Source organism: Notothenia rossii (assembly GCF_949606895.1).
Source record: "Notothenia rossii genome assembly, chromosome: 7".
In the NCBI taxonomy this organism is placed as follows: Eukaryota; Metazoa; Chordata; class Actinopteri; order Perciformes; family Nototheniidae; genus Notothenia; species Notothenia rossii.
Window position 1 is genome coordinate 44,539,898 of NC_136905.1, and position 12,932 is coordinate 44,552,829.

The 12,932-nt window shown below is 41.8% G+C and overlaps 1 protein-coding gene across 2 annotated transcripts in view; it reads left to right on the forward strand.

Moving 5' to 3' along the window:
* Positions 1-10,641, forward strand: part of cep76 (centrosomal protein 76) — a 35,688-nt gene extending 25,047 nt beyond the window's left edge. Inside the window, exons 9-13 of one of the 2 annotated variants that reach the window (XM_079693193.1) lie at positions 4,570-4,736; positions 7,039-7,198; positions 7,914-8,087; positions 8,979-9,196; positions 10,204-10,641. In XM_079693193.1, coding sequence (XP_079549319.1) covers positions 4,570-4,736; positions 7,039-7,198; positions 7,914-8,087; positions 8,979-9,196; positions 10,204-10,342 — 858 coding nt within the window. In that variant the 3' untranslated portion in view covers positions 10,343-10,641. Of the gene's footprint in view, positions 1-4,569; positions 4,737-7,038; positions 7,199-7,913; positions 8,088-8,909; positions 9,197-10,203 lie in introns of those variants that run through there. The other variant, XM_079693195.1, reaches the window with a different exon arrangement.
* Positions 10,642-12,932: the final 2,291 nt, after the last annotated feature.

Below are 12,932 nucleotides of genomic sequence, written 5' to 3' on the forward strand. Positions count from 1 at the left end.
TCATCTTCAACAAACTCCCCCTTTGCCTCATCATAAAAACTCACAAACACCAGCAACTGAGCATTGTCAGTGGTGCCAGTGGACTCATCCACAGCTAAGGAAATGCACTGTGCATTTTGTATTCCATCACAAAGCTGATTAATCAAATCACCAGCCAGTATTTATGTTCTTCTGGTTGCTGTGGAATCTGAGAGGGGGATTTGCTTTATTTGACCTGTCATTTCCTCTTTTTGTTTGCCTTCAAACATGGTCTCCATCACTTCAGTCATGCATTATTTTATACTTCAGTTATTATCCAGTGGAAAGTCCTTACCTACTGGCCTAGTTAAAAAAAAGTGGTTACTTTTTTTTGGCTGGGCAGTGTAGTTTTACACACCGTCTTATTTGACTTTCTCAGGACTTAGAACAGTTTTTTGGGGGCAGACCCCCACAAAGAAAAAACTCGTAAGGTCATCATCTTAACAGTTTTGTATGCTCATCCCGTGAGCAGAGCATCATGTCTATTACAGCTGAATGCCGCGATTACCATTTTGTTCAGCAAAACGCCTCACCAAATTAGTAAGATCCAAAGCTTTAGTGCGTTTTGATTCAATGAACAGCCATTGATTCAATGTACAGCCAAACTTGACAGTCTCTTCTCTGTCATTGTAGACCGCAAATACCTCATTCCTTCAGTACTTAGGTCCGAATCAGTCTATGGTCCGAATGCTTCTCGTTTTGCGCCGTACCGTTCAAATGAAATCGCCGCCAATCATATTTCAACGCTCGCGCCATGGGTTGACGTGCGTTACAAGACGTGTGTCTTGTGCTGCATTCACTTGCACTCGGACATTAGAGACGTTCTCTCATAAATGTCCGATGAGCCACAACTTTTCTTTCAAAACAAAGCTGCCAACTGGGTGGCAAGGCCTATTTTTAGGGTGGCAGTTGCCACCCCATGCCGCCCCGGGGTCCCCGGTAGGTGAAACTAGGCTGCTAGCTACAGTACAGATGCAACTAGATGAGCTGTTAACTCTCGCTCTGACTTTTTTTTTTTTAAACACATTTTTCCCACCCGCATTCCGCGAAGACCCGCCCTACTGTGCCTCTGATTCGCAGAGTGTTGGTGGGGGGGAAAAAACGCTGACGGGATGCTGAATGTGATTGGACCAATGCGTTGACAGACACACACAGACACACACAGACAGACAGACAGATAGAGCGCTGTTTGTACACAGCGGAGAATTTTGACTCGTTGCGTTGTCTCAAAAATAACACAGATAATACAGATAATACATATGAAAAGTATAATTTCGCTCAGAGTCCAGAGACAGTTGTCGTTCGGTCCGGATCCGGACCGGAGTCCGGACTTTGAGGATGCCTGGTGTAAGATGTATTTTTTAGCTGTTCTGTTGTCATTTCCTGCGATCTTCTTCATGCAGTCAGTTAAAATGAATTGGCGTTTCTTTGACTATTTATAGGCAAATATGGGCGTTACGTGAAGCCCGCAGAAGCTGCGCCGCATTTCGAGTCGATATATAATTTATAAAGGGAAACAGGCGTAGGAAGTGCCATACGCACTTCCCTCGCCGGTACGCAACATTTTGTGAATCGGAAAATGTCGGAACATTTCTGTACCTATTTTTTTGCTTTGTACTACGTAAGCAACCTTCCCAATTGAATCCTATGCAAGGCGTTTTATAAATGAGACCCCAGATTGTGTGTCAGCCCCACCCCCCACAGCACTAAAATGCTGTGTGTGTGTGTGTGTGTGTGTGTGTGTGTGTGTGTGTGTGTGTGTGTGTGTGTGTGTGTGTGTGTGTGTGTGTGTGTGTGTGTGTGTGTGTGTGTGTGTGTGTGTGTGTGTGTGTGTGTGTGTGTGTGTGTGTGTGTGTGTGTGTGTGTGTGTGTGTGTGTGTGTGTGTGTGTGTGTGTGTGTGTGTGTGTGTGTGTGTGTGTGTGTAAATTATAAAGGAGTGCCTTGGAAATATGTGTTTACATAATTTGCGGTCAAAACGTTTGAGACCCTTTGAGATAACTTAGACTAAAATTAACTTATCTAAACACTCCGAGTCCTTTACCTCATTGAGCCTCTCAGTCTGACAGGAGAGCTCTCCTCCACCCTGGTTGTAGAAACATCTACGTCTTATATCCGTTAGCGCTGCTAGCACCAGATTCTAATAACAACAGTGCCGGTACCAGTGCGCCCTCTCCCTTGCTCGCTCTCTCGCTCCCACGCACGCACTTTGGCTGTGAGCTGCGGGCGCCTGATAAACCAACATGCCCCACTTTCATCACTTACAGCGCCCATCGTACAGGGCAAATTAAAAGTGTAACCGGGGTGAAAAAGGTGTTACATTTACTTAATTATGAATGTTGTTACATCAAGGCCGAAAATGTGGACGAGTGCCAACGGTCAAAAATGTTTTTTCCCTCCCAGAGCCACAGCGCAGCCCCCCCCAGATCTGGCGCCCTAGGCGACCGCCTGTGTCGCCTATGCCAAAAATCGGCCCTGCCTAGTACATACAATGGCAATGTGTTAAAATTTAGCAAAAATACACTTTTATTGAACATACAGTAACACAAATCCACATAACAAACAATCAAAATTGAAAAAGGGTCGCCACTTATTATTATTTTAATAAAAAAATAAAAAGTAAAAGAAAGATATATTTATTTTTTTGGGTACCTGGCTGGCGCCCCCTAGCAGCGGCGCGCATATTTCAGCAGCGGCGCTGCGCCGTCACCTTTTGTATATAGGGGAAACAGAACTGAACTTCTCCAGTGCCTTTTGTCCGCTGTCTGTCAAAGTGCACCAGATTGATGCTTTTACCACCTAAAGCAGTGGTTCCCAACCTGGGGAGCACTCCCCCCTTGGGGATCTGACCAAAGATCGCAGGGGGGGCGCCAGGCCTCAGATGCCTTGAGGCCAAATATCATATTTAGACTTTTTTTTTTTTTTTTTTTTCTTTTACACATAATTGTAAAGCAATACATGATTTTCACTAAAAGCCTTGTCTCTACATTAAAATAAAAATATAAAAAATAATTGACTTGAATAACAATTCAACTTAGTAGCTATTAAAGGCATAAAAAGACAGAAATATATAATTATTTCTTTAATAGAAATGTTTCTTCTGCCCGTAAAGTGTCCAAACCGGGCTTTTCTGGATAAGCGCATTTTTAAAGCATAGTCATTGTCCATGCCGGTTTCAGTTGGATTATTTGTCACAGTTGCTCCGATCAGATCGGTCTCCTCCATTTTGTAGATTATTTACGACTTTTGAATCCACATAAACTGCATCGGCAAAATGTGTTTTAAACAGTTTAATCCCTTTGTGAATTGTTTCCACTTCCGCGCTGTCCTTTAATTTCTTCATACAGCGGGAATCCAAATGAATTAATCCTGAGTCCAATAACCATCAAAGTCACTCCAATAGTGCTACTTAATTACACTTTCATCCTCCTTTAACAAAATACTTCACATTCATCCAGTTTGTGACAGTAGTTGTGGCATTTTTGAGAGTTTTAAACTTTAATTACCGCTGTTGTTGTTGAAATCTGCCTTCAGTGAGTGGACTCGTGTCTAATGTGCTAAATGTTTTACCAATCACTATTTCTATGTGATATTTGTGTTACAACTTGATTTAAGTCATCTCATTGATATCAAGATCAGATTTCATGATTTCAAAAGAGTGCAGCAGAGAGGAAAAAGCAAACATAACCAGTGTCTCTGTTTATTTCCCTTAAAGGATATTATTCTCATATAACTTTATTATGGCCCCTCTGAATGCAATGCATGTTAAGAATTCGTTTCACACACTTCTGTTTTCTTAAAACAGTTTGATCCAAGAGCCAGAAGTCATTGCGCTGACTTGGTTCAGCTGTGTTTACATTCAATGTGTTTCTGAGCACAGCTGATTGTGTCATTTCTGAGAAAGGAGGATTTGTGCACAGTCTCCTGACTGATGTATTTCCATCTGTACGAGATAGTTTCCCAGACCACCGCAGGATAAATGTTCCCTGCCTCTCCTCTGTGAGCGGCTGGCGAGACAGACACAACACAAAGTGGCCCCTGTCAGCAGTGATTTATGAGTTTCATTCCAGGGGAAATTAATTTAGCCTCATCGCTCCCCGGCCTGTTCTGATGCTGCCGTCCATATTGGCCCTACTGGGGAGCATCTATCATTCTGACTCGCCCACAGCCCGCATGCAGCAACAGCTCAACCCAGGACTGTGCTGGAAGTGTTTTCAAGCGAAATAAGAGTTGCCTATTGCTATGGAGGATTCAATACTACAGAGACCCCCCCCCCCCCCCCAGCAGAATGTTTGTGTGGAACTCTTCTGAGAAAGAACATTGAACATTTCAGAATACAATATGTAGCTAAATTCTCCCCTCTAGCTTTTGGAGCTTGATCAACATCTCAATAGAAGCTCATTGTTTGTCACCCCAGGGTTGAAAGAGTTGTGTAAGTTGTATTTGGCCTTCTCTTAAGGTTAGGCGAGTTTAAACTATAAACATGGTGTTGATAATACAGATTCCATTTGGAGCTGCCTGAAGGACCTGACCTCCTCTCTGTGTCCCTGCAGGGGGACTGTGAGGACCACGCCACCCTGCTGTGCAGCCTCCTGCTGGGCTTTGGCCTGGATGCCTATGTGTGTGTGGGCACCAAGGCCAAAGGAACCCCTCACACCTGGGTTCTGACCCGCAGCACCGATGGGAGCATCACCTTCTGGGAGAGTCTCACGGCTCACAGGTGCAGTCTATCTTTTTATGTTTTCCAGTCCAAAACAAAAAACTGCTGCTTTATTGCCCCCCTATTAATGTGTTGGATACTTTGTAACAACATATACAGTGGGGCAAAAAAGTATTTAGTCAGCCACCAATTGTGCAAGTTCTCCCACTTAAAAAGATGAGAGGCCTGTCATTTTCATCCTAGGTATACCTCAACTATGAGAGACAAAATGAGAACAAAAAAAAATTCAGAAAATCACATTGTCTGATTTTTAAAGAATTTATTTGCAAATTATGGGGGAAAATAAGTATTTGGTCAATAACAAAAGTTCATCTCAATACTTTGTTATATACCCTTTTTTGGCAATGACAGAGGTCAAACGTTTTCTGTAAGTCTTCACAAGGTTTTCACACAATGTTGCTGGTATTTTGGCCCATGCCTCCATGCAGATCTCCCCTAGAGCAGTGATGTGTTGGGGCTGTCGCTGGGCAACACAGACTTTCAACTCGCTCCAAAGATTTTCTATGGGGTTGAGATCTGGAGACTGGCTAGGCCACTCCAGGACCTTGAAATGCTTCTTACGAAGCCACTCCTTCGTTGCCCGGGCGGTGTGTTTGGGATCATTGTCATGCTGAAAGACCCAGCCACTTTTCATCTTCAATGCCCTTGCTGATGGAAGGAGGTTGTCACTCAAAATCTCACGATACATGGCCCCATTTCATTCTTTCCTTTACACGGATCAGTCGTCCTGGTCCCTTTGCAGAAAAACAGCCCCAAAGCATGATGTTTCCACCCCCATGTTTCACAGTAGGTATGGTGTTCTTTGGATGCAACTCAGCATTCTTTCTCCTCCAAACATGTCTAGTTGAGTTTTTTCACCAAAACGTTCTATTTTGGTTTCATCTGACCATATGACATTCTCCCAATCCTCTTCTTGATCATCTAAATGCTCTCAAGCAAACTTCAGACGGGCCTGGACATGTACTGGCTTAAGCAGGGGGAGACGTCTGGCACTGCAGAATTTGAGTCCCTGGCGGCGTAGTGTGTTACTGATGGTAGCCTTTGTTACTCTGGTCCCAGCTCTCTGCAGGTCATTGACTAGGTCCCCCCGTGTGGTTCTGGGATTTTTGCTCACCGTTTTTGTGATCATTTTGACCCCACGGGGTGAGATCTTGCGTGGAGCCCTAGATCGAGGGAGATTATCAGTGGTCTTGTATGTCTTCCATTTTCTAATAATTGCTCCCACAGTTGATTTTTTCACACCAAGCTGCTTACCTATTGCAGATTTAGTCTTCCCAGCCTGGTGCAGGTCTACAATTTTGTTTCTGGTCTCCTGTGAAAGCTCTTTGGATAACGAGTTCAAACAGGTGCCATTAATACAGTTAATGAGTGGAGGACAGAGGATGCTCTTAAAGAAGAAGTTACAGGTCTGTGACAGCCAGAAATCTTATTTGTTTGTAGGTGACCAAATACTTATTTTACAGAGGAATTTACCAATTAATTCATTAAAAATCCTACAATGTGATTTCCTGGATTCTTTCCCCCCATTCTGTTTCTCATAGTTGAGGTATACCTAGGATGAAAAGTACAGGCCTCTCTCATCTTTTTAAGTGGGAGAACTTGCACAATTGGTGGCTGACTAAATACTTTTTTGCCCCACTGTATATGTGTACATCTGGAAAACTCTTCTTTAAGAGACTCCTCCAATGTTTAACATTTCTACTTTTTCTCTGACCACCAAACAGTCTTAGAATGAAGTGCACTGCATGTTTCTTGTATCTTGCATTAGCTCACCCTGTCTTTGTGTGAGTCAGCGGGGGTCTCAGATGCTGTATCCATCACATCTGGTGGCCAGGCTCTGGGCCAACGAAGAATTTATTACATTTTCAATGGTCATTCAGTTCTGGGATTTTGTCAACTATGGTTCTGGCGATGACTTAATCATCTTTCATTGGAGATAGATTTGATTTAATATATTTTGTGTATATATAAAAATATATATATATATATATATATATATATATATATATATATATATATATATATATATATATATATATATATATATATATAAAAATATATATATATATATATAAAAATATAGATATAGTTACAGTAAGTCAGTGAGAGGAACTAGGTTTTTGATGACATCAAGAAGTATTTTTGAGGAGCTCTTTCATCTTAAATGTTACTTGTTTCCTTGGTCATACTTTTATTTTTACTTTCCTTACTTCAATACCTGGGACTATATCATTCAGGCAATCTCCCAACAATTTGTTCATTATTTATTATGACGCTGATTACCCTTCTCCTCTTTGGTCAGATACGTGCACAGGGCCATCAACCCAGACGCCCCGCCCCTGGCACCCCAGCCCAAACCCACCTCCCCCTACCGCACCGTGGGCTGTGTCTTTAACCACCACACCTTCCGGGCCAACTGCCAACCCTCCGATGCTGTGGGGCTTTGTGTCTTTGACTTCCAGGTAAGAGGGTGGTGTCCCTACAGATGAAATGGATCTGGACTGTATTTATAAAACACTTGTCAACCCCTCAATGTGCTTTATATGTACAAGACAGCATTCATACAGGGTGCCATCATCCCAGGGAGACCAACACTCACACACACTCACACACTGGTGACCATAGAGAGCAACTAGGGTTTAAATCATTTGCCCAAAGACACATCATGCATCAACATGCTGACCGCTGGATCACAGACCTTCTGATTGGAGGAAGACCTTCTACCTCCTGAACTACAGCCGCTCCTAAATATGTTTTACTGATGATTCATTGTTGTTTTTCGTTGATTATTATGGCACTTTAGTGTTGATAAAGTGCCACTTAAATGTCAATATGCTGGTCAAGTGTTTTCATTGCCTCGTATTGCCTTAGTCAGGGACAGGGAAAGGAGTTGAATATGTAAATGTACACTCCATATTGAATGGGCCACAGAAGATCTATTCAGATGGACAGTGCTGATTTAGAGTCAGACAGAGTTGGTCTGGAGCGGAGAGCAGTGGGTTGGGTCTGGTGCGTTGCCAGGGAAATTAAATATGCAACAGTTGCGTTCATCAGCAGCTCCTGTACTGATATGTTCCCTGAAGGTAGCAGCAGATCCCCAGATGAAACCCCTGTTCAAAGGTAAGGCCAGATGAGAGCAGCAGCTAAAATCAGTGTTTCCTCCGTCTCTCCCTTCAGAATCAGTCTCGGTGGAAGGCAATGAGTCAAGAGGCTCTGAAGTCTGTCTGTGCCCCCGGCTCCACCACCTCCCTGCCCCCCCTGCCTCCGCTCTGTGCCCCCTCTCTGGATCCTGCTGCTGCCAGCAACCAGCTGGAGCTGGAGCTGCGCTCCCTGGTGTCTGAGCACAGGAAGGTAAAGAGACGCTTGGACATACGGCTGCTCCTTCGGGAGCTCTGGGTTTGAGTAATCTGTGCTTTGCTGAGAAAGAGAGCTGCTGAGGGCATTGCTATAAAAGAACTCTGTTTTTATTCCACCTGTTTTTGTGCACATTTTTTATTCTAACGTGGGAATTTGAAAAAAAAAGTTTAAATATAAAAAACTAAGTTTGCAGGCTTGGCTGCTGGAAGAGTCGATGTATGAAAAGATATTCAATGTGACAAAGTGCAATGGCAACAGGCTTGGTAACAAAAGCCCTAATCTACATGAAGCATGTCTCTTATTTGTCACTGGTAATTCCTCTCAAAAGACAACAAGCTCTATGGACAGATGAAGAGACTGTGATTTTCCTCAAATGAATTCAACAATATAACAACATTTAAAAAACAAAGTGAAATGACAGATTCCTTTTTCACAGTTTGAGGTTTGACTTATTTCACAGAAAGTAGTGAATGGAAACATGAAAACCATTGTTTTCCTTACGGAGTTCTGGATCTGTGTTTAACATATTTAAAAGCTTTATATATGGCTTAAAAATCCCATTTTGGATTTCCAAATATCAACAAAATGAGATTTGATCATTTAAGATAAGGAAGTTTATTTCAGAATTGCATTTTAAGATAAAACACAATGGGTGTGCAGTATATAATAATATTCTATATTTGTATCATAATGTATTCATGCAGTTTAATTGGAATTGTACAGATTGACTGTTTGTCCAATCACTTGTTTATATTTCAATATAATGGTTGAATGCATGCATTTGCAAAGTGAACTGGGTCCTCGTGCTCTTTACAGCCTGGGTGTTCTGTCAGCCTGCGAAGTAAGGTGTATTGATGCAGTGGGACCTCTGCCCCCCCCCTGCAGGACCTGGATCTGGCCACACTGTGGGACGATCAGCTGTCCTACCTGCTGTCCTCTGCTCTGTCAGCATACGAGCTGGAGCGCTGCTCCGGCGTCTCCTGTGGCAACGAGGAGTTCCAGGACGCAGTGAGGAGGGCGGTGCCGGACGGACACACCTTCAAAGGCTTCCCAATCCACTTCCTGCACCGCCACGCCCGGAGAGCCTTTGCCACCTGCCTCAGGTGAGCAAGAGGGAAGCATGGGATGTTTGGCTAAGAAATGCCTGCATCTCTTTCTCAGAGTAAGCTTTATGCTGGCAGACATCTTTCAGTTACTTACTTCTCCTTAACCACAGCATCAATTTACTCAAAATCCTGCCTTTTTACTTCATATAACTTTAGTGTTTGTTTTGTAGCATCCTTGCCTCATAAAGAAGTTTGCTAGTTATTGCTAGAGCAGCCCCGGCCCAAAAGCACCTCAAAGCAGCAGTTGAACTGTGTTTGTAGTAGGAATTCATGAAAGAGCTTTCACAAAAAAAGGTAAAAAAGCCATCCTGAGAAGTAGCCTGTGCATACTGCAGTGATGGAAGCCCAAAGCACGAATTCAGAGCTGGCACATTGCCTGTAGACAGATTTAAAAGTGTTCACTTTAGCCCATGCTTTGGAAGCCTACATGCAGCGCTTCGTAGCAGACCCTGAACTCAGACCTCCCTATAGAGCAGGGGTTCCCTGCTATAGAGGGTGTGAGAGAGAAGAAAAGCTCACTTGATCCTGTTACTTCAGAGTTTCTGCTTCTTGATAGGAATCCATTCATTTGTCAAATATATACAGTATGAAATGTTCCATGTGGTGATTTAGCTAGCCAGGTAGTTAACTAACAAACAAAGTGTGGGCTGTGTGCATACTTAGGGTTTAAAGAACAACACATTTAGAAAGTCAATGTTTTAATAAATAATGAATAGGAATAGATTTATTTAAACTCAGCAATTATCATTAGCATATTCATGCTACATCGCACATGGATGCAGATAGCTTGCAAAAACGAATAGCCGTACATTCTAGAGTGTGTTTGTCCCTGTTGACTGAAATATCTGTGATTTCATCGATATGTTAACAATATTTAATTTATCATTCCAGCATATCAAGGTCTAAAGAATCTCTCCTACCTTTTATTTGTTGTATGTTATTTTATAAAATACTTTATAATGGCACTTCATATTTTTTTACTTTGTGTCTCCTATCCTGTGCAGGTCTCCGTTCTGTGAGGAGATAGTGTGTTGTCGTGGCGACCATGTGAGGCTAGCCGTCCGGGTTCGTGTGTTTGCTTATCCAGAGAGCGCATGTGCAGTGTGGCTCATGTTTGCAGTGAAATACCGCTCTGTACTCTGACCAGCGGTCATCACAGCGACCCGGAGAACACCAGAGTGTGCATGAACACATAATGAGACCAAAGTTACACCTGTACTCAGTGATATGTGCCATATGTTTAAAGCTGTCTTCTCTGATACTGAGGCATTTATTCAGTTGTCTAGGATACTCATCATTTGTACAGAAATGTATTTATTTATATATCTATTTTTGTAAATAAATGGAACATTTTCATTTGTACTTTTAAGAGGCCTTCATGAGGACGTTTCCCCAAATAATAATACATTTATTGTATTAAAGGACATTTTCATTGAAATTATTGCTATGGCTCTGTTTTAAAATCAAATTTGCTTTAGAAATCTCACGTAGCACACAATAAACAAATCTCTAAAATGAGGTCATAAAACAAGATCAAATGAGAATTATGACTGGTAATCAATTTCCTTTTTCAGTTCTGTTTCTGAAACAAAGTTTCCTTTTTCTTTTTCCAAATATTGAAGGACTTCCAATGAACATCCATGCCCTTATGGGAGGCCTGTGGTATCAGGAGAACTGTGAATACGGTTCAATCCGTCTATAATCGTTTAAGCCAAGTCGTAGGAGGAAAGAGTTATTTCATTTATTTGTTCAAATGTTTGGCAGGGGGTTGAAGTAATTACCAATGATGTTGCTGTCCTGCTGCTGGTTGCCAGTATTTTATTTAGAACGAACGAGTGTCATTAAGAAATCTGAAGGAATAAGCCTCGAAACCTCTAGGTAGTATAACGTTGTTTTACATTTCACTAAGCTGCTGCTTCTATCCAAAGCCACTTAAAGTAAGACCATGATAAACTATAACTTGCAATAAACCATGAAGATAGAAAGTCCAAACATATAAACATGCAAATCAAATGAGGTTTTATTTATATAGCACATTTTAAAAACTATTTGGTCGAGCCAAAGTGCTGTACATGCAAATAAAAAACACATTACTGCGATCGCAAACAGAAGACAATAAATTATAACAGCAAATATAAAAATCAAACACATCGAAATGTCATGAGTCGTGCTCCGCTCTGACTAGAAGGCCAGGGAGAAGAATGCAGTTATGTTTACTTCAAAAAAGCCTGAGTGGCGGTTTCAGATGAGCTTTAAACCTTAAAGTGTTATTTTATTTTTAGGTTTAAAGAACTCATTCATCTCAAGCGTTGGTATAGTGAGGCCTTAAATGTCACCTATTATTACATGTTAATGTCTTATACATCAACATGTGTCCCCTCTGTAAAGAGATTCTCTCTCTTTTTCTCCTGATCCATTTCTATAAAAACCTGTCTGAAAATGAGCTGATCAGATTTTGGCCACTTAGTGATGTTGTTTTTTTTGGGTTGTGTAACCATTAGCCAATAACCAACCAAGGTAACCCCCTGGTTAGAAATTTAGCAATTATGCACACATTATGGATTAAGAGTCATCGTAAAACATTGGTATAATCATGTGTACCACATGAACTGAGCACTAGATGGCGTGTTAACACTAATGTTGGCTCACTGGATGCTGCTGCCTTCTGTTCATCCTGCTCTTATTGCATCTTTAAATACAGATGAATAACATGACTGTGGTCCACTTTGATCCACAAGATAGAACCAGTGGATTATAGGAAGTCAATGTGATTCAAAGATTCAAGAAGCAAGGCTTTATTGTCAGATGCACAGTAGCTACAGTGTAGACGTGGCAATGAAAAGTCACAGGCTCCTCCAACAATGCAACATAGTAAAGACAGGACATAAAACAATAGAACACATTCAAAAATAAATAACAAAAGGCTGAAGAAGAAACAGAGTAGAAATAAAATAGTGCAGATTATGTTGAAAGACCAATGTGCAAGTAATGCAGGAGAAGTGAACTATATGTCAGAAAGAATACATAACTACAATAAGCTAAATGTTGCAGAGAATTTTGTAAGTGACCAATTAAATGCAGGAGTCTATAAACATGTAAATAGAATAAATGAAACAAACTTTAACATCGATGTTATTATGTTGCATCATTATATTCATGTTCTGGCTGAATGTGAGTGATTGTGAACCAGAGGAGGACGGACTCCGTGCTGAGGAGTGGACTCAGAGGCGCGGCCCTGATGGTGGAAGTGCGCTCAGAGGTGGGTGTGTTTTATGGATGGACTGCTCCGCTCCTCGGTTTTTCCCGCTCTTTGACATATTGCGCATTTCTGTTTGAAGTTCTGGGGGAATGGTTGACACATCAGCACAAACTTTGACAAGAAGCCTGTGAGGATGGCCAATTCATCACATTTTTCCGGGAGCTAATTTGCAATTCTGCATTTGCCCCAGAGTTGTTGAACATGAAGATCAGGAGGGAGGCTGAAAGAGCCAAATAGAGCGCGATAATGAATCATTCTTCCTTTTTTCTGATTGTCACTCACACACACACACACACACACACACACACACACACACACACACACACACACACACTCATTAATGTATAACACTGGAAGAAAATTCGGGAAAAGGAAGTGTTAGATGCTGGAACTCAGGTATGTTTACAGCCCATAATAAACAGCAGCTCTCAGGTGTAATTGACTAATAGGTCCTGTGGGACAGGAGGAAGAGGA